General features: G+C 43.9%; 1 protein-coding gene across 1 annotated transcript in view; it reads right to left on the bottom strand.

Moving 5' to 3' along the window:
- Tnc (tenascin C) overlaps positions 1-26,249 on the bottom strand; it is an 81,994-nt gene extending 55,745 nt beyond the window's left edge. The window contains 3 exon segments of the mRNA XM_041632451.1: positions 418-1,827; positions 3,699-4,277; positions 26,028-26,249. Coding sequence (XP_041488385.1) covers positions 418-1,827; positions 3,699-4,155 — 1,867 coding nt within the window. The 5' untranslated portion in view covers positions 4,156-4,277; positions 26,028-26,249.
- Positions 26,250-27,543: the final 1,294 nt, after the last annotated feature.

Genomic DNA, 27,543 nt, shown 5'->3' with positions numbered 1-27,543 from the left:
AGTAACTATTCTTTAGCAGGCTGCATTAACAGGTTCCCCTTATTTAACAGCAACGTCTATTCAGTTCAGCTGATTATCACTTCCCCTCAAGGCAGTTCTAGAAGGAAAGGAAGCCAACACTTAGCAATGGGCGTTGGATGGGAGAATCAATACAGATGAGGTAGACAAGTTTAAGTACCAGCTCAGAGTCCTTTGGAGAACAATACCACTTCTCTGAGCCTTTGAGCCCAGATTTCCCTGTGCTAAGAGTTGGACCACAACCTCCTCAAAGAGTCAGAGAAAGAGTATATGTTTATCAGAAATACACTAATAGGATGCATAAAAAGAATTGGTGTGCTGATAAAACCAAATATTGTCTGACAGGCATCAGGTGTATACAGAATCAGGACCACTTGATGCCAGCACGCTGAAACTCACCTTCAGAGCAGTCTTCCCCTGTGTACCCTTCATTGCAGATACAGCGGCCTGAAACACATTGTCCCTGGTTGTTACAGTCACCTGGGCAGGAGCGCTGCCCACAGTCCAGTCCTGTGAAGCCTTCATGGCAGAAGCACTGGCCGTCCTCACAGCGGCCTTGGCCGTGGCAGTCGCTGGGGCACCTCCGCTCTTTGCAGTCTTTGCCAGTGAAGCCCTCATGGCAGATGCACTGGCCATTCACGCAGCGGCCATGGCCATGGCAGTCGTTGGGGCAGGAGAGCTCAGCACAGTCAGGGCCAGTGAAGCCATCCTCACATATGCATTGTCCATTCACACAGCGGCCCCGCTGGCTGCAGTCCCGGGGACAGCGCCGGTCTCTGCAATCTTCCCCAGTGTAGTCACCGTCACAGACGCACATGCCATTCACACAGCGGCCATGGCCATGGCAGTCGTTGGGGCAACTCATCTCACTGCAGTCAAAACCCTTGAAGCCTTGTTCACAGATGCACTTGCCCTGTACACAGCGTCCCCGGTTGTGGCAGTCATTGGGGCACCGCTGCTGGCTGCAGTCTTCGCCAGTGTATCCCTCGTCACACACACACTGCCCATTGACACAGCGGCCATGCCCACTGCAGCCATTGGGACACTGCAGATCCCCGCAGTCAGCCCCCGTGAACCCATCATCACATTCGCACCGCCCATTGAAGCAGCGGCCACGGTGGTGACAATCGGCGGGACACCGCTTCTCACTGCAGTCCGCACCAGCAAAGCCCTCGTCGCAAACACACTGTCCCTCCTCGCACTGGCCACGGCCCTGGCAGTTGTTGGGGCAGGTGAGCTCACCACAGTCTTCGCCCGTGAAGCCTTCCTCACAGTAGCAGGTGCCATTGACACAGCGGCCGCGGTCGAAGCAGTCATTGGGGCAGATGAGCTCACTGCAGTCTTCACCCGTGAAGCCCTCGTCACACACGCACTCGTTCTCCACGCACCGTCCACGGTTGTAGCAGTTGTTGAGGCACAGGGGCTCGTTGCAGTCATCACCAGCAAAGCCATCTTTGCACACACACCTACCATCCACACACATCCCGTGCTCCTCACTGCAGGGCACTGGGCAGACTTCCAGGCCACAGTCCACCCCGGCATAGCCTTCAAAGCACACACAGACTCCATTCACACACCTGCCCTGGTCATTGCAGTCATTGGGGCAGGCCAGCTGGCTGCAGTCTTCACCAGTGAAGCCCTCGTCACAGACACACTGTCCATCGAGGCACTGGCCTCGGAGGGTACAGTTTCCAGGACATTCGGGCTCAGAGCAGTTGGGGCCTTTCCAGCCTGGTTCACAAACGCAGCCACATCCTTCAGCACTGAAGTTGCCTCGGCCACTGCAAAAGGGCCTGGTGTCCAGACGGCCTGCGGTGAAGATAACAGGCATTGAGCTGAGTATCATCAGAGCAGTTTCTTGTACTCACATGGAAAACCCTGACCCAAATTCACTGCATCCTTAGGCATCAACTGGCATGGAGAGAAAAATATGGAATTCACATTCGACCACACTCTCATTAAACCTACTGTATCTTCTTGCTTATATTTCCCCCCAGGGGAGTTGATGGCTGGAAAATTAATTGGTTTATTATTAAAGATAAATTTTTAGAAATTGCCTTAGGAGCCTAGAGTCCCACAACACTCCTTGCCTATGGTGGTCAGGTCTTCTTCAAATCATTATCAAGGTCCTTTCTGATAGTATTTCTAAGTGGTAGAAACAGATGCTCATATCTAATTTGAAGTTAAAGCTTCTGTAGATCTAAGGACCTTGGGGAATGGAGATAACATAACTTCAGAGCATCAGAATGCCTGGAATGGACGCACAATGGCCCAGGATATCCCTCAAGGGAAGTGAAGGTAACCAGGAACATCCAAAGTCTCTGTCCTTTGTCATCGAGTTATCCTGTGAGAGCCGGTTAACTTTTAAAATTTCAGTTCTTTTATTTACAGAGGGATGATAACTCTTATCTTGAAGGGTTGTTTGGAAGATCATACAAGATACTCTCCGTGTTTAGTGCTAGAGGTGGCTGCATAAACGAGCGTTGACCAAACCACCCTCACCTCGTCAGATTGTTTCCTATCACCTTCCAACACTGTCTTCTGATGAGGGCAGACTCAGCCCCACCCAGGTAGAAACGTGCATTTGTAAGAACACAGGGCGGTGGAAGATTCTTTAAGACCTAACTCAGCGGGACCCTGAGAACCTCACCCCCTTGGTATCCTTTGCTTGGCTAGAATGAATTGTCAAGGCTACTGCAGTCTCCTGGAGAGAGTGCCCTTGGGAGAAGGAATGTTGTGTTTTCTCAGACATTTTTGGGTAACTAAGAATTAGATTTCAGGGTCAAACATGTTTGACTGAGATGTAATTAAACTGGGCACTGAAGAGAAAATGGCCCAACATTTAAGAGTGCTTACCATGTAATCACAAGGAGCAGTGTTCAGATCCCAGTGCCTAAGAGCTGTGTGTCTTATATATGCCCATAATCTCATCTCTCCGTAGAGATGGGGGAGCGCTGGGGCTTGCTGGTTTGTAGCTTAGCTGAGAAAATGAGAGCCCAAGGTTCAAGAAAAGATGCTGACTCAAAGGAATAGTCAGGGAGTGATAAAAAAAGGTTTCCCATGCCCTCTTCTGGCCTGAATGCACACATATGAGAGTGCATACCTGTAAACGCACACATATGTGCACACACTCACCTGGGGACATACACACAAAATAGTAAAATAAATAAATATTTGAACATCTAGATTTATTTATTTTATCGTTTTGTATGTAGACAGAGCTTTTTCTGCATGCATGCGCATGTACAACGTGAGTGCCTGGTGTATGCTGAGGTTGGATAAAGATGGTGATGCCCCGGGAATAGAGTTACAGATGTTGTGAGTGTCCGTGTAGGTGATAGAAATAGAACCTAGTTCCTTTGGAGAGAAAATACTCCTAACTGCTGAGCCAACTCTCCAGACCATTAAACCTAAAAGATACAATTAAAGTGAAATAGGGTTTTAAGAAGCAGATTTTTTCAAAGACTGGAAAACTGATGCAGAACTATTATTACCATGACCCTTTGAAGAGCAGAAGAGGGATGGCTGCATTCTCCACATTGACGTGACCTCTATGTTTTTAATGAACACCTTGACTGTCTAGTTTCTCAGGAAACCAGCATTAGAAACCGCTCAGATCCTTTTATGCTCATCTTCCCCCCCATTCGCACAGAAACGGGGCAATCAACCCCAGCTTTTACCTTCTGCAGGTTGGAGACAACAGCCAGTACCCATGGTGCACTGCTCCCTTAGAGACGATACCAGCATCTCTAGCTCCTCCAGCCTGCTCAGGAGTTCCTTCACATCAGGAGCTGCGGCACAGCCACAGGCCTGGCGGGGGATGTTGATGCGGTGTGTGAACACAATCTGATTTTCTCCATCCACTGTGTGTTCCTGGAAGCTTCCACTGGACTCTGGCATGGGGGTCAGGTCTTTCTCCCCATTCGGTGACTCCAGATCCACTGAACACTGAGAGCCCACGGGCAACTTGATGTTGTAGACGTGGTTGAACACCACGGGCTGGTTCTCCTCTGGCAGGGTCATGTTCACTCCACTCTGTCGCTTGTGCCGGATGACTTTCTTGAGGACCCCACCTTCAGAAGTGAGGGCAAGTGAAGCTAGAAAGACGCCTGGCAATAGCCAGGTCATGGCCCCCATGATGGAGTTTGGATTGGCTAAGTGTCCTTAGATCTATAGGATTCTTAACTTCCAATAGATTTGATATTTAGATGTACTTAACAGAATACAGTTGGATGCCCCAGTCTTCTTGGAAGAACGATCTGTAAATAAAGGAAACAATAGTTACATGTGTCTGCCACTAATGCATGCTGTAGAATGACTGCAATTCCAGGTAAACTTTAGTTTAATGTCTCACGTGTCTGAAGCTTTTATGTCCTCTAGAAGAATCTTATAATTTTTAAGGAATGTTAGTCATTATTCAACTTTTGGAAATTTAAGGAGACAGTAGAGAATAAAAAAACAAGAGAAAATGTTAGAATAATGCGGGCATGGGTTTGTGTCTCCCCTGTAGCTCTAGGCACTTGGGTGAATTATTTAATCCCAGCCTTATTTCACTTTTACACTGAAAATCATGGCCAACAGCAGGGTTAAAAGACTGATGTAATGAGAACGTTATGTAGAAGCCATTCACTGTCTCTCAGTGTTTACCAGTCATGCCTTCTGAGAGAATTTTTATGGTGCTGTGAAGGCTTTTAGCTCCGGGAGATGTTCAGTGAAGTCTCCAAGCTGAGGTAAGCAGTGCTGTTTCTCTCTGTCACGGGAGACATAGGGTAAGGAGAAGAACTCAGAGGAAAAATGAGGTTTTAATTCTAACTGCTTCTTCCTAGTCACGTGGCTCTTCCATAGCCTGCCTTCTGTGCACCTGAGATCCCTGTCTCCTCACCCCACAGTCTTGGCTTTAGAAGAGCTTGATGGAGTACCAAGTGTCCATGAGCATCATGGGCTTCAGACTGGCCAGTACTGATTGAATTTATACTGACTTTCTCTAGCAACCCAAGTTCTGTGGGTGGTAGAAATAAATGGAGGACCAAATGTGTACTCTTTTCAGACTTAGCAGCAGGACTAAGAAGAAAATGGAATGATTCCTTCAGTGCTTAGGAAACAATGAACAACAATGGCAATGGTTTGTTTTCTGGGTACAGGAGTAAATTGCTTATGGCTGTGAAAAACAAAGGAAGTGTCCAAGGAATGACAGAGTGTGAATTACTGGAAAGGGCGAGACTTAAGTAGTGAGGATAATATGAGACAAAATGTGGAGAAAGTTATCTTCAAGCAGTTTGGCTGCTAACTTTTCTCGTTTACTTGTCACATGGCCATTCATATGTACAGACAGGAGATAGGAGCAGGGAACTGTCACCTGTCACATAGCCATTCGTATGTACAGACAGTAGATAGGAAAGGGGAATTGTCACTTGTCACATAGCCATTCATATGTACAGACAGGAGATAGGAGAGGAGAATTGTCACCTTTCACATAGCCATTCATATGTACAGACAGGAGATAGGAGAGGGGAATTGTCACCTGTCACATAGCCATTCGTATGTACAGACAGGAGATAGGAGAGGGGAATTGTCACCTGTCACATAGCCATTCATATGTACAGACAGGAGATAGGAGAGGGTAACTGTCACCTGTCACATGGCCATTCGTATGTATAGACAGGGGATAGGAGAGGGGAATTGTCACCTGTCACATGGCCATTCGTATGTACAGACAGGAGATAGAAGTGGGGAACTTTCACCTGTCACATAGTCATTCATATGTACAGACAGGAGATAGGAGAGGGGAACTGTCACCTGTCACATAGCCATTCGTATGTATAGACAGGGGATAGGAGAGGGGAATTGTCACCTGTCACATGGCCATTCGTATGTACAGACAGGAGATAGGAGTGGGGAACTTTCACCTGTCACATTGCCATTCATATGTATAGACAGGAGATAGGAGCGGGGAATTGTCAAAGGTAGTTGAGGAATTACTGACTGAAAATATAAGTGCCTAGCTAAACTCAGGCTGATTTTAAGACTTAAAAATAATGATTCACATACATAACTTCATATCTATGTTTGACATAAAGTTACCTGTGGTTTTCTTGCTTAAGGCATATGCCTGAGCTGTTGATTGAGGCCCCAAATTAAGACTTAAGGATAATGTGGGAAGAAAGAGGCTGTTACACTGTGTAGCCGAGGAACAATGCCTTTGAGGGGTGCCTTTCACATCAGCTCATGGTGCTCTGAGGATTTGGAGGACTGGGATGCTTCTGTGACCTGTGAAAGCTCAATCACAGCTCTAGTGTTGTAGAAAACACGTCTAAGTTCTTTCAAGCTCAGTAACTTGGGCAAGGTAGCTATCCTCTAACCCATGACCTCATTTATAAGATAGGGGTCAAAATGATTTCAAAGATGGTACAGTCAGTGAAGTACTTGCCATGAAAGAACAGGGACTTGAATTTGATCCCCAGAGCTGGGCATGGGGGCACATCTTTATAGATCCCCGAGACCCTGCCTAATCGGCAAGTTCCAGAGCTCCTGAGGAAACTGAAACTGGGGAAGGCACTTGAGATTGACTTCTGGCTTCTTCTGCAGCAGCAGCAACAATAACAGCACCACCACCACCAACACCACCACCACCACCACCACCACCACACACACACACACACACACACACAAACACACACACACCAGAGGGGATTAAAGATTAGAGATCTGTACTGGAGCTTGAGCATGTTGTCTGGCCCATTATAAACACTTATGCAAGAAGACATGTCATTCTGTCATTCTATTGCACTCTTGGGATCACAACCTAGCAAGAATATATGCCAATAATTCCTTTTGCTTAAGCCAAAACTTGACCTCTCAGTGGAATCCAGTCTAAATTCAGTGGCAACTTGGACCTAGATCAGAAAAGTTATAGAAATCACTGGTGTATGAGAAAGTAAGCCTTGTGCAGGTAAATTTGTTAGAAAGTAGAAATATGTTGTCTAGGGGGTAGAAATAGAGAGAAATAATGATGTTAGCAAAGCACAATGTTCTGCATACCAACAACTGGCTGGTTTATGTCTCCTGTGAAGGCAGGCTTTGGAGAAATTAGTGGAGATTGCAGTTTGAGAGATTTAGGTTAGACATGGGGGGGGGGTCAAGTTCAGATAACTGTGCTTTCATAATTTCAGGAAGAACAATTTAACCTACAAAGACCCTAAAAGCACAGATAGATGATTATCACTGAAAAAAATTATTACATGCATGAATGTTTACCTCCAAATGCCTCAATATACCATATGAATGCCTGTTGACCATCAAGGCCAGAAGAGGGAGTTGTAACTCTTACAACCCAAGTTGTAGATGGTTATAAGCTGCCACATGGGAGCTGGGAACCACAGCTGGGTCACCTGAAAGAGCAGCACGTGCTCTTAATGCTGCCATCATCTCTCCAGCCACCTAGACTCTTATATTTATGGGAAGTAACTAGTAATAAAGGACCTGGATCATGTGTTGTAGGAGGCTGATGACTTGTGCTTCTTTATTCATAGCTGTGGAAGCCAATATTAAATCAAGCTCAGGGACCCAGGTGTGGGGCTGTCTTCATGCCCCTAAAGAAACAAGTGCTGTTGTACCTGATGGATGGCAGAGTTGGTGACAAGAATGCTCACATTCGAACATGGAGATTTTAAGCTTTAAGACTCAGCATGGGATTAATTAAGGGTTATTTTTAGATATCTCTCTATAGGCCGAAGATCATTGTGAGGTAAAGTAATTAATATTTGAATATTTTCCATGGTCACAGCTAGATAATAATCAACACAGGATTTCAGTTTTAGGCATGTATCATCTTTATCTGGATAGCCTTACATGATTGGAGGCACACTTCTGAATTAGTTACTGGTGGCATCATGATTAGTAGCTCATGAAATGTGTTTTTGACTTAGGTATAAACATGGAATATCTTTGACTTGGATAGACAAAGGTGCTTCCATATTTCTTAAATGCAGATATAATTTGCTTCCACATCAGTTTGATGACTTAAGGTATTACAGGAAAATTTTCTTCTGGCTTACAGGGGAGAGAAGGTTCTTGTGTGTGACCAGTCAAGCACGGGGTTGCTAACACAGGCTTTGAAACTGGTCTACAAATTTCTCACCACTTGTCCCTCCCAACATCCATGAATTCCTTAGGAAGAACTAGGAGTCAGGAAACAACTTTTAGTTTGGATTTGTTTTCAAAGGACATCTAACCCCCTCCCTTGAGTGAGTCCAGCACACTCTGGGTGAAAAAAACCTAGAAATAAAATTTGAACTGACAAAACCCTTCTGAATGCCGAGGCTCTAAATTTCAGCACTGGCTAGTCATTATCAATTTGAGATATGGTCCAAGTGCCTTAATTGGCACCCAAGAATATGTCAGCGGAACTGCCAATTGTCCCAGAGACTTGTCACTTAATTTATTTACAAATGACTTGTTCTTTTCTTTCTTTCAATAGAGATGAGTTGAATGTGATAATAGGCCTTGGGATAGCCTAGGACTAGTAGAGTTTCAGAGACCAGTGATGGACATCTCTGTACTGCTATTAATGAAGTCACATGTCAGGCAAGGAAGCAGACATAGAAGCAGATTTCTACTGGAAGGAAATATAAATGTGAAAATGGCCAAAGGTCACAGTTCCTTTATCTTTGCTCTTCTTCCTTTATTAAAAAATTATTTAACTGTGCATCTGTGTCTATATGCATGCATATGTGTACATGTGGTAGGCAGAGGTTGACTTCTGTGAGCCGTTTGTCAACTTCTACTTTGTTGGAGGCAAGGTTTTTCTTGTTTCTCTGCTGCACTCAGCATACTGTACTAGCTGGTCCATGAATGTCTAGGTAATTCTGCCTCCGTCTCTCATCCTGCTGAAGGAGTGTTGGAATTACATACTGTTGCCATTTCATCTGGCTATTTCCATGGTTTGTATGGAGATGAACTCAGGTCGCCAGGCTTATTTTGTAAACCCCTTTACTTACTGAATCATCTGTCTTGCTTCCACTGGGGTTTCCTCTACTTGAGTGTACAGCCCTCGGCGTTTCAGCTAGCTTAGCATCAGGGACGATCTGAAACCTTAGAAGAATGAAAAGACTGTGGCTACAGGATTCCCTTAGCCTTAGTCTAATTCAGTAGCAGAAACAAGGGAGTGAATGATTTGGGTGGAGCTCTTTTCTGGGAGGTCAGAACTTTGGCCAAGGCTTCTCTGAGGCTGAGAGCTGCTGCTGGGAAGTTTGTCCATGATACTGGGCCAGCAATTTCTTCAGAACACACTGTCTGTGGTTTAGTCCTTCAAAAACTGTTCTCTTAATGGAAAACACTTGGCCCAGCCTTACAGTGCTTTCCATTTGCAGACAGAAATGAGGTTATAGACTCCAAATCACACTTGAGAAGAGATTACAACCAACAGTAGATGATCACTGAGCCTAGAGGTGGCAAAACAGTGGTACCCAAGCACATGGTACACATGCAGATGTTGCTGATGAATAATGACTTCCTTGTCATGCTGCATATATTACCCTAAGTGGTCATATACAGTTACCATAGCATATACTTATTTATGGGAACCATTATGGTGAAAGGGATTGGTAAGATTATATTGTATATTTGGAATTTGCTAAGATAGTAGATTTTATATAAAGAAAGCAGCTATGTGGGGTAGTGGATATGGTTATTACATTTAAACTGGTAATATTTCTATCTAACAATCACATTATACATCAATGCTTTTCAATTCTTCCTCAGTAAAAGTGGGAAAAGTAAAAAAAAATAGAGCAAAGGAAATTTTGCTTTACAACAGATGGAGACCACAACCAATCAAGATTCACAGTTGTGGAACCCAGTCCTAATGGCTCTATCTACAAAACTCTCCCACACATAAGATTCAGGTAACATTACAGTAGAGGGGGGTAAAAAGATTGTGAGATCCAGAGGAGAGAGGAGTTTGCTGTGAGATTGTGTCTTCTAGTGACATCAGAAGTTAGAGCCATAAACTTTCACCAACAGGACTAACCAAATGTGAGCTGAATGAAGACGACACCAATGACCACAAAAAAGAGGACAAGGAAAGCCCAGGAGGCCTCAACCCTACACAAAGGCTGAGGAATGCTGGGAATGAGAGAGGTGATCCTTTCCAGGGAAGAATGCACTGATTGGTTGTCCAGTGCCAAAAGGCCAGCCCTGAAAACATACACGTAAGAAATATTATATGGACTGAACAGGCTGTGTTTAGGAATGTGTGATATATATATATATGTATATAAACATATATGCATGAAATTACAGCGAAAAAAGCCATGAATTTGAAGGAGAGTAGGGAGGCATATATGGGAAGACTTGAAGGGAGAAAGGGGAGGGATAAATATTATAATTATAGTCTCAAAAACCAAATACAAATAATAAAAACAAGGAAGTACATGTGAAAAGTTCCCATTAATGCTTAGCTGAAGTCCATTTTAATGGTCTCTGGAGACAAATATCAGGGAAAGAAACTGGGAGGGCTAATATGCTAAGAACTTTCTAGAATTCTTGATTCTGTATGACTTTATCCCATCCCCCATCCATCCTTATCAAATCTCTACCATGTTCCGTGCCCTGAGTTAAGCATTAGTGATACGACTGGAGCCCACACAAATGTGCTCTCTATGATGAGAAAGTTCAAAGTCTGCTCTTGAACAGTGACAAGTGTAACTGATTTAAACCCATGCATTGCTGTTTTAAACGGTTACAATACTCTCAAGCACCTCTATAAACATGCTGCATGGGCCTGGGTCAACAGAAAGAGCAGGTATGATGAGACTCTTTCCAGCGACAATTTCTTCTTACTCGCTGTGGGCTTCACAGTGTGCAGGACACTGGGGAAGAGGGACAGAGTAAAGAGCTGTGTCCTGTTCTCAGAGCTCATTGTGGAAATTAGATTATGCATGAACACGGTAGAGACCGCACCAGTATCAGTAAAAGAGTTAAGGAAGGAAGTGGTGCTCTTGACTAAGGAGCTTATGGAGGGCTAACTGGAGGAGGAAAGGTGTAGTGAACCAAATACTCACTGCAGAGGCTTTGGAAATCAGGAAGAAGTATACCAATGACAATACAAGTACAAAAGATTATCATGTTTTAGCTATTGACTGTATTTTCCCAGAATATGAGCTAAGCCTTTTGAATACAAAATTTCAAATTCTTTCCGAATCACAAAGTAAAAATTTTATACTCATTTTGCAGATGAAGAAATGGAGGCATTAATTTATGTCACATGCAAACTGGGATGGCACTAAGGAGTGAAGGTATGACCCCATGCCCTTTGGAGTTCTTCACCTTTCATGCCCCTTAGCCCTGGAGACCAGAGAAGGGACTTAGTGAGTGAGAGCAGCCGCTGCTCTGCCAACCTGACTTACCAACAGCAGGCTGAAGGGGAGTATGTGAAATCCCTGTGGTGCTGATGTGGAGCCTGATGGTGCTGCTGCCCAGTGAAGCAAGCTGATGGGGACCCTTGAGATGCTGCTGAGTCTAACTTATTTTTGGAGAGGGTTCCTGGTGTCTCAAAGACTTCTAGAAAGCCCACTTTCCCCACTTTTGAGTGGACAGACTTAATCTGTCCTTCAAGGGAAACTAAAATAACCTCCATTACTGGAAGTTGGCTGTCTTCCGTCCTGCCGTTTTGGCTGAGTAGTACTATTTTAGAAAAGATTTTGAGAGAGTTTGGTGTCTATTTTATTTTTATTTAGGCTGATATAGTTACACTTTGCCCATATAGAGTTAGACTATATAGAGACTTTGGTTCAATGAAGGCAAGGGCCGTCATATGAGAAATCTAGTTCTGTATATTCAACACCAAAGATTGTACCTAGAGTACAGTGAACCCCAGTTTTAGAAGTCTCTAGGTTGTAATGATCTGTGAACTGCTGCTAATTTGGCAGTAGTTCTGTCTAACCAGATTTAGCTTTCTACTTTAGACTCAAGCAAAATGGCCAATATTAAATACAAAGAGACTCAAATAGTATACTGACTTTATGAAAGGAATTTCATAAAGGATTTGGATGAATCCCTGGTGGTATTTTGTGGCTCCTCCCACTCCTTGAAAAGAAGTTTCATTACCAACCAAATTAAATCCCCAAATTTTAATCCATAAAATGTTTCCATCTAGGCACAATAATGAGATTCATATTTGTGGTTTAGTATACCTACGAACAGCCCAGATGAGAAATGACTAGATCCGTTGATGCACTCAGACCACAAGCTACCTTGCTGTGGTCTGGTTTCAATTTTTGAAATAAAATTTCTGCAAAGCAGTAGATTTTGTCTTGTGCTTCTTGCCTAGACATAAAAGAAAATAAGTGGGTCTGATCGAATGGCAATACTATAGATTCCTATAAAATTCTGGAAAAGCATTTCAAAAATAAATTTGAATTTATTTTTCCTGGAACAATAGACTCTTCTATTTTCTGTTTCCACCAGATTTTTTTTTTTTAAAAAATGCAGTTGGCTCTTTCTCAGGTCTCAAATACTTGAGCCAGGGGTAAAAACTTAAATCTGTTTATTCAGGAGACACAGGCCATTAAGTGCAACCCAGGAACAGGGCAGTGTGGATACATGCGCTCATTATTTGGCATTTGGGAACTAGAATGTTTAGAAACATTCTCTGAAATGGTAGTCCTGGTATCTGAATGAATGGAATTCTGCTGGACTGGGGTCTGCTGTCAGATGGAGCCAGGGAGAAACACTGACAATTAGCAAACCCGGGAAGCATCAAGGTCAACCAGCCTTGACACACTTTGAGAGCAGACGACTCTCAAAGTAAAAATAGGTCTCTAAGATTGGTAGCAAGAAACCAGACGCCATGGAAAACTAAGTCCACTCCAGTAATTAATTAGTGTGGTCCTAGAAAAGGCATGCAGACACACAGAGTCTCCTTTTCCTCTCTCAAAATGGGATCACCTAAAAGCTACAATAATAGCAGCAGCACTGATTGGAAACATCTGTGCTTCCAGTGCCCTATACGGGCTATTCCACTGGCTCCACGCTATGATCCCTGATATGGTTTCCTTTACTTTTTGCTCCCCAAGGATAAGGAAACTGAGGCCACCTCGCTAGAAAAAAGGGCAGCACAGAGTTAGATCCAGGTGAAGTGACTCACCAATCAGGGGCAGCTTCTTAACCCTCAGTTTTCTCGCAGCAATTTAGTGATGTCAAAGGATGCTTTGCATGACTAAGTTCAAAGGACTAACTTCAAAGGAATCCAGGGTTTGGCTCTCCTCAAAAATACTATTGACAGTGGAAAAAGTCTTCCTGAAGCTGCATGGGAGCCGGAAAAATAGAGATAAGTGTAAGCTAAGGCTTAGGCTTTCCAAACACAGGAGTATGTTCCCTAACATGTAATCTGTGGCATGTGAGCGGTATTACTGCTAAGCAAAAGGTATTTCCTAGTTAATCTTGTTTGGAAAAGGCTATTTTTAAAGCCAATGCTATTTTAAAGCAAACAAATTACGCATATTTCTTTACTTCAGGATTTTCCAGAGACTTTTATGTGTTTGTGGAAACCTCCACAAAGATTCTTTATAGCGTGTTTCCCAAACATACTTGCTTCTTTTGTGTTTGAAGTACGTCACAGGATTGGGTTTGATGGCACACAAGGGAGGCCAGTCCTGGGCCAGAGCAAACCTAGAGCGCCGCTCTTCAGTACCTCATATGTTAGCTAGAGATGATGCTCCACCTGGCCAGGATAAAAAATCCCAGCATCTAAAGTGGAACAAATCAGTATTATTTATTTGGTGTTTGGTCCTTTCCAAATACCTTCTCATCATGATCCAAGCTTAGGCAGTCTGGGAACATTGTTCATATTTTCCTGCTCTCAGAAGCAGGCTTGAGACTGTCCAGGAGTTATCAGGTCAGTGCTACTCGAATCAGAATCAAGGGCACCGTCTCATGATGCCAAAGTTCAGGTTCCTTTTGTTCTACTACGTTATTTTTTTGAAAGAAGATTTATTGTTTGCTCTAAGGTATTAATATTTAACTAACATATATTGGAGGCACACTCAGTTTCATTAAGTGAATGCACTTGTTAGGGCCACAGAGAGGAAGAATGAAGTTGGGAAACTGGGGTACCCATGGTGGTTTCATTTACTGTTTATTCGAGGAGAGGGCACAAAGCCAAGTGAACTAAAATGTCGAAATCTCCGGCAGATCTCTAGAGCTGCTGAGAGCAGTCTGGCCTGCTTCAGTTGGCCCAGAGAGAAGGTTAATAAATGAGAGGGTGATCAAGTGAGAAGCACCAGCGACGGGAGCTTCAAAATCAGCTCCTAGCACTCGGGAGGTAGAGGCAGTAGGATCTCTGAGTTTGAGGCCAGCCTAGTCTACAAAATGAGTTCCGGTACAGCCAGAGTTGTTACACAGAGAAACTCTTTCTCAAAAAACAAACAAAAAACAAAAGCAAATCAAACAACCAAACTAACCCACCAAACAAGCAACAAAAGCAACAGAACAGCAAGAAAGAATGTTTTTTTTTCTGAGAGTAAAAAATTTCAGATTAGGGTTGTTAACTTGACACAGTCCTGAGTCACCTAGGAAGAAAATCTCAGTGAGGGACTTTATATAGATGAGGTTGTGGGTTTGTTTGTTCATTTGATTATGTTACTTGAGACAAAATATCTGCCCATCATGGGTTATGTCATTCCCTAGCTAGAGTATCCTGGATTGCAGAAGAGTGCAGAAAGTGATCTGAATACAGACATGCAAACCTAGATCCAATTCCTTTCTTTTAACCTTGAATGTAATGTAACCAACTGCTTTGACTTTCCTAAAATGATGATTTCAGAATTGTGAACAGAATAAATCCTTTTTTTCATTATGTTGCCTGTTTAGAAGTCAAGCTAACACCTGGTGTAGCTCAAGAACTGGTTTGTGAAACAGGAGCAGTTTTTGAAGCCCTCTTTGTGGATCTCAAATATGAAAGTTCAACTACATTGTGCCACACTGGGGTAGCTCCTCAAACACTTTTCTTTAGTTATTAAAAATGTGTAAACTTAGTTTGAGCTGCTCAGTAAGGAAAACTATGAAGAGTGAAAAAGAATTCCTTCACCTTCCACTTCCCAGACGCCTAGCAACTGTCTGGTGTTGTCCGTGTGTAAACCTGGAGCGTTTGACCTGTGCCTTTCTCTCTGAGCTCTGACTGGTGCTCCCACTTTGCATGCTTCTTCTTTGGAGGACACTGAAGCCAAGGTGCAAGTGGTTATTAGCTCCTGGGTATGTGTTGGCAAGTTCCCTTTGGCCTAGACAGGGTTCCAGAATCTTCTGAGGTCTGGCTGTGATTACTGAGTACCTTAGCCAGAAAGAGTTGCTAATTGGGATGACACTCTACATGTTTCTGCCTCTCTAGTTAGATTTCCTGACCAGGGCATGCCTGTTTTGGCTCAAGTGATTTGTTTGGCTTTTCACTGTCAATTTAGATGTACGTGTACAAATTTAACGTTCCTTTAAGAGTATGTGGAGCCTGGTACTCTGGTGTAGAGTTTTCCAGATTATGGTCCAACACATTTTAAGACATATGTCATATGGAAAAGGGTGTCAGAGCTCCCATCAGTTTAGAAATCAATGTCCTTCAAAACATTGCTTTAGGGAGCTTCCTAGTCTCTTCCATCCTGTGAAGGCTCAGCTGTAAATCTTAATCTATGTACCAGGATGTGGGCATTCCCAATACACACAATCTACTGATACTTTATCCTTAAGACTTCAAAGTTTCCAGGAAAGTGGGTTTCCATTGATTCCACATTGCCTAGTACACAAAATTTTGTCATAGAGGAGCACATAGGATAGGACACCTCCATAATGAATTATAGGTTGTTGCCTTATTGTTTTTGCTACTGTGTTGTCAGCATTTAGCACTACAATGAAATGACTGCATGAGCCCTAAATTTCCAGGATGTTATCAAGTGTTTCTCAAGCTCACTGGTCACAGAACACTCTTTAAGTGACTCTCATGAGAATCTGTTTCAAAGGACACAATCTGAGAACTGCTTACCCAGTGGGGTCTTAGCACTAAGAACTGCTTCAAAAACAGTGCCAACCTCCATGACCACGACCATGACCATTTATGCCACATGCCAGTTTCTTTGATAAGCAATATAAGGCACAATACATGTAATAACTGCCATGACCTTCTGAAATAGGTGTTGTTATGTGTGTGTGTGTGTGTGTGTGTGTATGCAGTTTGATATATATTGGGAAAGTGAAACTTAGAGCAGTTATTTAATAAAGTTCGCACAGCAAGCACAAGTATTTTGAACTCAGAGCCTTCAGATGCCAAAGCCACACTCTTAATCATGATTCATCACTTCGCACGGGTTGTGATTTTCTCCATGTCCAAAGACAAGGAGATCTTTGTCCTTATCTCTTTCCCGAGACCATCTATTCCTCCCACTAGTTGCTGTTTGATTCATACTATTACAAAAGCCTCTCTGACTCAGTCTCAAAGCCCTGGACAGATGCCCTCTGTCCTTGGTACTGGCTTTTCCTAAACCCCAAGTAATGACAGCACTTATTTTTGGGACTAGTTTTGGAAGTAAAGACAATCCTTGAAGTCTGTGTCCTGACAAGATTTCCTGTCTCAGAACTGGCATGGCTTCTTCAAGGCATAAGGTATCTTATCACCCTGTGTAGTTGTGAGCCCAAAAAACGAAACTTGTAAATAACCTCTGACTAATTTTTCTAAATGAGCCTCATGTGAAATGGGATTTTTGAGTCTTAGGAATAAGAACTTTAGTCAGGTATTTAAGGTTAGCTTTAAGTCATGTTGAGTTGCAGGTGAACCAGAACAAAAATCTCCTCTTAAGAACTCTGCCTTGCTGGAAGAGTTGGTCTGTGGGATAGAAACAGCAGTTTGATACACGGGGTAGTAGAAAAGGTCAAATTGTGCAAAGGAGATGGGGAGGAATATCTACGTATCTGGAGGAGGTGGCATTTGAACTAACAATTGAAGAAGTTGAGTTAGGTCTTACATAAAATGCAATTCTATGTAAGAAAAAATATATATCGAGGTTGGGTGTATAAAGTATGGTGATAGCTGAGGCACAGAGTCTGTTTGGAGGTGAATCATGGGAAACCTTGAATGTCAATTCGGGGTGTTAATTTTCTTTGTAGAAAAGAACTACTTGGGAATGTTTGGGCATAGATATTTCAACCTTTATAATCCTAAATAGTGACACAAATGGAAGGGGAATGCATGTATCATGGGGCCTAGGTAGGAATTTGTTGCACTGACCCATTTATAAATGATCCATTATAAATCTTATAAGATAATGAGAATTGAGAATGGAGGTCTCTGATGGAGGGTATGGGGTGGGGCAGTGAAGTGCTTGGCTTATACTAATTACTTTTTCATTGATTTGGTCAAAATTCCCAACAGAAACAACTGAAGGGAGGAAGAGTTCATCTTGATTCACTGTTTCAGAGTTTCAGGACATCAGGACAGAGACTATCTCCCCTTAAGTTATAAGACAACAATAGAAGATCGAGCATGCCTCAAGAGACTTTTTCACCTATTCCCTGTCAATTTTACTGAATCTGGAATCAACTAAAATTCAAGCTCCTGGGTATTCCTGTGAAGAATTTTCTTAGATTATCTGAAGAAGGAAGGCATCCCTGCCCCTGTTATATCTGACATCAGTACCTTCTGGTGGCAGCCCACATGGAAGGTCATGGGAGAAGAAAACTGGACTTTTTGTCTGCTTATCCTCTCTCTTTCTGGTACATACAGCCATTTTGATCCGAAGCATTCCTTTACCAATAGTAGAATCAACTTCTCTGAGATTCCAGCACAGACCGAGGCCCGGCAGTTCTCCAGGGATGCTCTAGACCTTCAGTACCAGAGAGGCTGCTGAGATATCCACTCTTACAAACTCAACAGCTACTGGAGTCTCAGCCCCTCTAGTGAGACAGTCATTGCTGGACCTCTCCGACCACATCCTGTAAACCAATAGATAGAACAAATCTCTTTTTGATATTTAATCAGTTCTGTTCTTTCAGAGAACTTTGACTGATAAATTTGAAATTATTGTCCTGGAAAAATCTAGTTTTTGAAGGAAATCTGGGATACTTAAATGATCTATGATAACTACCTCAAAAATGGCTGAAAAAGTTAAGACACAATTCACCTTAGTGGTTGTCACAATTACTTATTGCCCATTAATAGGAGGGAAGGTTGGATGAATAAATTTGTCATCTATAATAAGATGCAGGGGATGGTGACACTGGATAGTTAGAGACTGCAGCAGGCTGACTCAAAACAGACTGCTCTGATCCTGCCCCCCCCCCCAAAACAGACTGCACTTATCCTGCCCCCCAAAACAGACTGCGCTGATCCTGCCCCCAAGCCTTATGTTTGTGGAATTGCCTTGCCTTGCGGTACAGCCTAACCATTTCCTTTCAGCTAAAACTAAACAGCTAAACAGTCATCTCTGTTTATAAAAGACTGTGTTCTCTCTTCTTCCTCTTCCTGCTGCTCTTTCTCCTCCGGCTCCTCCTCCTCTGCCTGTTCCTCCTCCTCCTCTTTCTTCCTCTTCTATCACTGGCTTGGGTGAGTTAGATGGCTTTGTTGAAGTATCCCATATGAGAAGAAATTAAGAGAGCATGGAACTGAAACATGTAGTCTAGAAACTATGAGGAGTAGAAGCCAGGTAATAAATGCAGTCTGGAATCTAACCGTCTAGTCAAACCTTAAGATATGAAACAAACTCAGGCCAACAGCAATAACACATGAATGTGGAAAGCTCAGCTCATCTGTGCTCTGATTCTAGAGCTACAGAAGTCATAAGATAATTACTTCTGTTTTTATTTTAAAAATTCTTAATTTTACACACTAATCCCACTTCCCCTCCTTCACCTTCTCCACCTTCCACCTCCTCGCATTCTAACCCCTATCTACTCCTCAGAGGAAGTAAGGCCTCCCTTGGGAGTCAACAAAGTCTGGCATACCAAGTTGAGATAGGACTAAGCCCCTCCCTGTTGTATCAAGGCTGAGCAAGGTATTCTACCATAGGGAATGGGATTCCAAAAAGCCAGTTCATGCACTGAAGATAAGTCCTGGTCCCACTGCCAGGGGTCCCCCCAAAAGTTACATAACTGTCACCCACATTCAGAGGGTTAAGTTTGGTTTCATGCAATCCACAGCTCATGAGCTCCCACTAGCTCGGATCAACTCTCTCTGTCATTTTCTAATCATTATTTGAGCCTTTTGCTCATATGATTCTTCCTCCCTCTCTTCAACTAAGCTCCAGGACACCAAGAGCAGCCATTAATAAGTGTGGCCTCCTGAAACTGAAAAGCTTCTATAAGGCAAAGAACACGGTCAATAAGACAAAATGGCAGCCTACAGAAAGGGAAAAGATCCTCACCAGCCCCACATTTGACAGAGGGAAGATCTTCAAAATATATAAAGAACTCAAGAAATTAGACACCAAAATACCAAATAATCCAATTAAAAATGGCATACAGATTGAAACAAAGAATTCCCAACAGATGCATCTCAAATGACCAAAAGACATTTAAGGAATTTCTGTTTTTTTTTTGTTTTTTTTTTTTTATGACAACTGATTTGTGGTTAGTGAATAAGTAATAGGGCCATTAGCTCACTCCACACACTGTTTGGAGAATAAAACAGCTCATCTTTTGTAAGAGAATGTGTTAACAGCAGAGTTTTATATTCTAAGAAAAAATTCAGAAGACCCAAGATTCTTCCCTGACCTAGTGCCACCTGGCATGACATCTTAGAAACAGCTCTCTGTCCTTCATATCTCAGCTTCACCATCTTTAAAATAATATGTCAATTAGGTCAGCAATTTGTACAAACATTCTCCTTCTCCCCTCCTCCTCTTCTTTTTGTGCTAGAGAAACCTTTCATCAAATTATGTCTCGTGGAAATTCCATGCACAAAACAGATAAAAGTACTTGAAGTAAGGTTGGATGTGGTCCTTTGCCGTCCCTCTCCACCTCTCCATGGCATTGTCTGAATCACCCAGGGTCCTAGGGGCCCGAGCTGTAAGCTCCAGCCTCTTCAGCTTGGTATTCTGTAAATTCTAGCAAAAGTAACCTATCTGCAAGAGCACTGTCCTGTGACATTTCTGCATCCCACCACTTCTGTATGATGTTAGTGGCTCCTGCCCACTGCTGGAGCTGTCCTGGCTTCATGTCCTCCACAGCGGCAGACTCCCTCTGCTATGTCAAAGCACCTTTGTAGTTAACTTCAGACCTCTACCTCCCTGGGTAGCTTTATTATCCACTGTACAGGTTTCTATTTTTTAAATATTATCATTTCATAGACTGGTGCTTACATTTAGTGTTTGCAAGGGTCTCTGACTGGCAGATGATCCAGCAGGGCACAGAGCTGTCTCCTTCCAGTCACAGTATGTTGCTTTTGCAGGTGACATGCTCTCCTGACACCATGCTTGTGTCTGTAACCTTAAGGTTTTGAATAGAACTAATGTTTTCCCCACAGTCTATAGTTTCTTGCATTTTGTTTAACCCATCGAGTGTTATCTTAACTCTCCTACACATTTACTGGGTGATAAAATTTGACTCTTCCCCCTACACAGTATCCACATACTTGTCTAAAGTCCCTCATCCATAATTCACTCATCAATCTAAGCATTTACAGAAGTAGTTTTATCTAACTACTTCTGTAAAAATGCAAGTATAAGCTACAGAGATGAATTTGCTGCTCTTTCAGAGGACCTGAGTTCAGTTTCCAGACTTTAAGCAGTAATGCTCACAATGCCTGTGACTCCAGTTCCAGAGATCTGACACCTTCTTCTGACCTCCAAGGGAAACTGTCCCCTTGTGCACCTACCCTGATGGATACACACACACACACATACATAATTAAAAATAAAATAAATCTTAAAAATGTAAATATTTATCTAGCAAATAGCCAGCTGTTTCTAAGCTGCTTTTGTTATCCGGAAACTTGGATTAATTCCTTAGAATCTATGGAGCACAGTGAGAGAAACACTGGGAAGGAGCTCTGAATGCCTTTACTTTCTGCTTTATGCAACTAACAAAGACTCAGTTTACCTTCCTGCAAAGTCTTCTATATATGCTAGGAGTGCATGAGGTGATCTGCATAGAATTATTTCAACAATGTATCAATTCATGTGTATATCATGCTGTGAAGACCTGTCCTGCTCATAGGGAAACTTTGTAAATCATGAAGCAGACTTGTGAAAGAGACAAACATCACACCTTTAGAAGCCAACGCCTGTTGTGTTGGGAATAGCATGGCCCTTCATGGGCATTATATTCTGAGGGTCTGATGTACGCAGAAGGCACATAGACTCTGGAGATAGTGAACTTCCTAAGACAGGAGAAGCTGAAGCATGGGGCCTGGCGTAGCTTGCTTACCCCAATGATCATTGCCAGCTTCTAGACACATGGAAATGAGTTTGGGTTGAGGTCCTCCCTATCATCTGTCTTCATGATAGTGAGTAAGTTGCTTAAACTGATGCAGCCCAGATTCCAACCATTTGAACTGAGGAGTCCCAGTGATATTGAAAATAATAGAAAGTGCTAAAATGTCACAGTATTGGAAGACTATAGGGCAAAATTTCAAATGCTGGCTAATTTTGATCATTAACTTGATAGTACTTGAAAACTGGTCTAGAAACAAACCTCTGGCATGCCTGAGAGTCAGTTTCTAGATCAGGTTTGTTGAAATGGGAAGACCCATGCTACGTGAGCATGGCACCATCCTATTGACTGAGGTTCGCACTTCGTGCATAGGGAAAAGCTCAGTTGAACACGAGGTTTGCTCACTCTCTGCTTCCTGAGCATGGATGCAGTGTGACTAACCAGCTCCAGGTTCTACCACTATGCTTTCCCTACCATGATGTACTGTTTCCCTGAAAACTGTAAGCCAAATAAACCATTCCTTGTCAACTTGCTTTCTGACAGATATTTGTTGCTGTGACAATGAACGAAGTAACTAATTTAGTTAGTTTCCCAATTATCCCTCATTCGTTTCTGTCACAGACATGTTGGAACATCTTTACAGCTGTTAGCAGAAGCCACCTTCCCTCCTTTGGGGTAGGAAGTGACCGTTGACCCATTGTCTCTTGGCATTATGTTCAAGGAAGGTTAAAGGACCAGTCAAAGCTATTTGAGTTACAGTGCCCACATTTCATAACTTGAGAACGTCAGGAAATTTCAAACATCTGAGATGGCTTGGAATGAAATAATATTAAAAAAATTCCACTCACAAACAGAGTGAAAATACAGATGGAAAGGATTTTCCATTCACAACCTACTTTCAGCGTAGGCATTTTGTTCCATAGAGGAGGGTCGAAGATGGCAATGAGAGCCCTGAACTCTAGGTGGCTCTTCAGGTCTAGGAAGTATGTATAGCAGAGGGGAAGGAAACAGAACAAAGATTACTAGATTTAATGGCACAACTTAGCAAAAGTCTGGCCACCGGGGCTAGAATCAGGTTACTATGCAGTGGTCTCTCCTCCACACAAAGTCGTAGAGTGTGTGCAGATTTTATAGTAGGCAAGGCCACCAGTGTGCTTTGTGTTGGGGAGAAGTAGAGTTTGCAGGCAGCTAGGCTCACTATACTTTAAGGGGTTTTCCTTCTTGGAATGGGGATTCCATTTAATGTTTCCCACATGTTGAAGGTGTTCAGGCTGGTCTGGGATGGGATTCAAGGGGATTCCCAACTATCTTCCCACAGTGAGAGGTGCTTGAATCACAACCTCCTCTCTGAGGCTTTGGCAGAATCTGTAACTTGGAGCCTATAACTGCTCCCCCACTGTCCTGGGGTTCATCCTCAGACGCCTGGCATAGCCCTTTCCCCCTCCGCAGCAGCCTCTTTCAAGCCACACATTCAGCTCAACAAAGCCTTAGAAGATTCAGGTACAGTTCTCTTCCATTCTCCCACCCTAAAGTCCCATCTCCACAGTCTGGGAAAGTGTGTGCTGACTTTTCTAACAGGCATGTCACTAGAAATGACATGCCCGCTACCTCTCGCTGCCTCCCCTCCTCCCCTCTCTGTCTCTTAGCTGAAACTTGAAAGTTTCTGTTTCCAGGCGGTCAAGTGAGCTGCTCCGCCCCCGGCTAACCTTTCCTGTGCACATGAAAAATGATAGCTGCAGGGCTCCTCTGGGACATCAAGAGACTCCGATGCCAGCGGGAGTCTTCTGTGCTATTTTGGCCATTCCCCAAAGGACACCATGTAGGGTTCTGCACTTGGTTAGCCAAGCCCGACATCAGGAGGCAATGTGGCACAAGAGACAAAATAGTGGGTTTTCCTTAGAAAGTTTGGGTTTGCAGCCAATTCTGACTGTTTTATGGAATGACACTGGCTGAGCCACTCATTTTCTTGAGCCTTAATTTCTCCTTCCATTAAATGGAGTTTTTAATTCATAATTCATGTAGTTGAGAATTGGGTGAGTCATCATACATAGCCTTCCCATCACACATGTCTCATGTTGTTAGCCCCGACTGCAGCCAGTTTATGTCTGTGTTTGATCGTCAAAGAGGAACTGTATATTGAGAGCCAACTAAATATTTGTATCTCAAGTTCTTTTCAAATGGAAAGAGCCTCTGTATGGAGAAGCCTTTGTGTTTTGTGAAAGCTGGGGATATTATTCCATCAAAAACTCTAGTTTGTAAGTTCATAGAATTACATACAGGCAAAGAGACTAAGAGGTGTTTTTAGTTCATTGTGAACACTAGAAAGGGTAGGATTCGGGGGGATGTTTTTCATTCTGTCAGCTTGCTTTCCCTTTCCAATTTCTATACTTGTTATACGTTCAGGCTATTGCTGTATTTATGGGTTGCCACAGTCTGCCTGCAGGAGCATACTTAGTCACAAGGGAAGTGCTTTCTTTCTGAGGGCTGTGCAAGAAGCTGACACATTGAAAAGGAACACAGCAGAGGCACAATATGCCTCGGAGTAGAGACGTGGGCTTAGATTTTGGCCCCATCACTTGAGTTCTAAGACCCAATCTCTATGCACTCAGAGTCTCTTTGTCTCATAAGTACATCCATGCTTCAGAGACAGGTTGTGGCCTTTTGGTGCCGTGATGCCCAAGGAGGCATCAGGAGCCTATAGTTTACACACTGGGCTAACTGTTTGCTGGCAATGTCCATCACTGAAATTGATTAACATAAGTGGCTTTCTTCTGCCTCTAAAATTCCTGTCTCCTCTTTCATTTGGGGACCTGTCCTTACTCCCATAGCTGCTGGAGTTCAGAGCTCCAACCTGAACGAGCACTGCCTGGCTGTGAGATCCGGAGCTGTGTGCCCTGTTGTTTGCAATCTGGTGAAATGTTTCAGGGGATGGAAGCAATGCAGTAAGGTTTGGACCCTTTAACCTCACATCGGCCCAAGTGGCCTCCTGTTTACCTGTCAGAAACTTGCAATATTCTCCAAATTCTATTAGTAAATACTTCCATTGTTAAACTCGACATACGTTTGTAGAACGTTAATCTTGAAGCTGTCTGTGAACTGATAATCAGACAAATAGAAACACCTCTAAGAGCCAGCCTGTCTATACCAGGTGAGTGCCACAGAGCCTAGGAGAGGTAATTCCTCACCCACATTGTGTGATGACAAAGCTCATGGCTAGAAACTCTGTCACCTCTTGAGACAGGGTAAGGAGGGGCTGGGAGCACAAAGGTAGGCATTTGAAAGAAGCAGGGGCAACCCAGAGAATATTCCCACTCTGCACCCCCTTCTTTGCCCAGATGTGGTTCCTGATTTTTGGCATGCACAAGGCCAAGGCGCACTGCTTCCCACGCTCATACAACAGGAGTGCTTCCCATCACTTTATTTAGGCTGAACAAACCTCTCCCCAGTCCCCATGTGGCCTGCTCTTAGGAGAAGGGGCCAGGGTGGGGAACAGCTCTCATTTCTAAGATGCTCATGGGGAAGCTCTAAAAAGTAAGGAAAAAGAAGTCCACAAAAGCATTAAAAAGAAATGTTCAACCTTAAAGAGAGGGCCCTGTCCAGCTTGCCCTCTGACACAGAGCAGAATCTCTAGCCACACAGCACCCCATAGCCAAATACGTGAGCCTGTAATGCCCAAGGACTTTCTGGAGTCAGAACTCCACATTCGCATCCAGCCCCAGTTTGCCACCTTTTCTCCTAACAGTGCCAACACAACTTCTTCCTTCTAGAATACCTGCCAGGCTAGCAGGCACTCTCAGATTTGGCAAGATAAAATGATAAAGCCTAGGGGGTGGGGATAAGCAGAAACACTCCAGAACAGGGAAGGTGGCTTCTCATGTCTTGGGAAGATGTTAAATGGGTGTTCCTGCTCTGAAGAGTGAGGAGAGAGCCTGATGGGGAGCAGCATGGGATCTGGATAGCCCTGTAGCCTCTAACCATGCCAAGACCCCACCTGAGGCCGGTGAATCAGGAGCCTCCCACTGGAGATTAGCACCTTGCTCCAAGTCTATTCTTGCAGCCTGTAGGTTGTTCATCTGTGCCTAGAACTCATAGCCTCATTTGGTATCCCAACGCTTATTTTTTTCCACAGAGTGGACATCATGAGGACCAAATTGGGGTGGATGGGGGGGGGGTTAGCTGAATACTGTGTAGTACTGAGATTGTTTAAATATACAATTATGTTCTCTGTCATTCAACCTCGTGGCTGTGAGTGAATGCCACTTTCAAACTCTATTTTTCTAACACTCAATAGGGGAAAAATCCACAGGTGAGAATCAACTAGGTAAAGGGTTAAGAGGAAAAAGTCTTACATTGCCACCAAAAAAAGGCAGAGACAAAAACTTTACCAAAAGTTTCTCTGAATAGTTAGTTTTGACAGATCAACACCAAATACAATAGAAGAGGAAGGCAAGCAAGAAATAACTAGGGTATATCGGATCACATGCAGAGAAACACTCCGTTACCGGAGGTGGAAACAGAACAAGAGTTATAAACCCACACCTTACTGGGTACCAGGAATGCCAAGGGCACATCAGGAAGACCCTGAGTGATGGGGTCAACAGACTCACCTTTTCCAGGTCGGAGAAATCTAGGTCGCTGGGCTCACAGGCTCCCTGAAGAAGTACCTGGGCTGAGACCGTGGCAAGTTCCCACGGGCGGGCGCAGTCCCTAGCCTCTCCCCAGCCACTGTCTTTGTGCCCACCAGAGGCTGGGATGTGTGTCTGCGCCGGAGAGGCGTGCGACAGTAGGCAGGCTGTGGCCAGAGCAGCCAGCTTTGCCTGGTTTTTATAGGGAGCTCCTTCCTCTGTAATGGGACGCCTCGCCTCCAGACATCCTTTCCCACTTTTTTTTTTTCCTTTTCAGTTTTCAAGTTAAAGGAACAGCCCTCCCAGCGGAACAGAGTTAGCTCATGAGAGACGCTCTCACTCCAGGCAGCCAGCCAGCTAACAGACCATTTGCATACAATTTATAGTGAAAAAAAAAAGAGTAGGAATTCCAGCTCCCTCCGCCTCCGCAGAATAGCTGTTAGAGAAGTGTGATTTTTGCCTTGCTCCACAAACAAGTATTCTAATTGTGAAACAGAAGCCTCTGGAGCTGAGCAAGAGGGAACGGGATCCTGGCTCTGCTCCTGGACTCCAGCAAGCTGGAAACCCGACCTGGGTTCCCTTAGGCTCCGGGCAGCAGCTGCGGGGTGACACCTCAGAAAAAGCCCGGCGGTTGAGTCCAGTTCCTGGAAAGAGGAGGTAGAGGGCTGCGCAAGCCCAAGGCAGTTCAGGTTTCTCTTGGCCCCAGGAGATAACTCAAGATCAGTTCTCAGCAGCTGGGGACCATGTTAGAAGCTTGGAGGAGTGGGAGCCAGCCATGCCCAGCTGCCTAGAGGAATCATTATTCGGATCCCAGTGTCCTGTCCTGCAGGAGCCACTTTTTGCTGTTACTTATCCAAGTGCTAAGTGCCTTCTACTTAGCAGGGTCTCTTGAGTGTGGCTTCTGAGCTCTCAGTGCCCATAGATACTCAATCCAGACTTTTTTCAGTGACTTTGAGTATCTATGGGCACTGAGAGCTCAGAAGCCACACTCAAGAGACCCTGCTAAGTAAAAGGCACAATGGCAATGGGTTTCTGATCCTACTGCACTTACTGGCTTTGTGGGAGCCTAGGCAGTTTGGATGCTCAACTTACTAGACCTGGATGGAGGTGGGTGTTCCTTGGACTTCCCACAGGACAGGGAACCCTGATTGCTTTTCGGGCCGGGGGGGGGGGGGGGGGGGACCTTAAATGGGGGAGGGGGAGGGAAATGGGAGGCGGTGGCGGGGAAGAGACAGAAATCTTTAATAAATAAATAAAATTTTTAAAAAAAGTCACTAATACTTTTCAAATGGTAACAACTTTATCTTTAAGGTCGAAGATTGCTTCTAAGCCGTTCCTGGCCTTGCTGTTCAGCAAGTTAGAGTATCCACAGGACACATGGAGGCGTTGGAGGGAGAGAGAAGCTGCCCTCACGGGTTTATTTATGACAGTAGTTCAATGTCATTGGTGGTCTCTGCCTAAGACGGATTGTCAACTCGTGGCTCTATGACCCACTACT

This window comes from Microtus oregoni, unplaced genomic scaffold, assembly GCF_018167655.1.
Source record: "Microtus oregoni isolate MIOR12 unplaced genomic scaffold, Mior012 000041F_ref0000270, whole genome shotgun sequence".
NCBI lineage: Eukaryota > Metazoa > Chordata > Mammalia > Rodentia > Cricetidae > Microtus > Microtus oregoni.
This window is presented reverse-complemented; position numbering and strand designations above follow the sequence as displayed.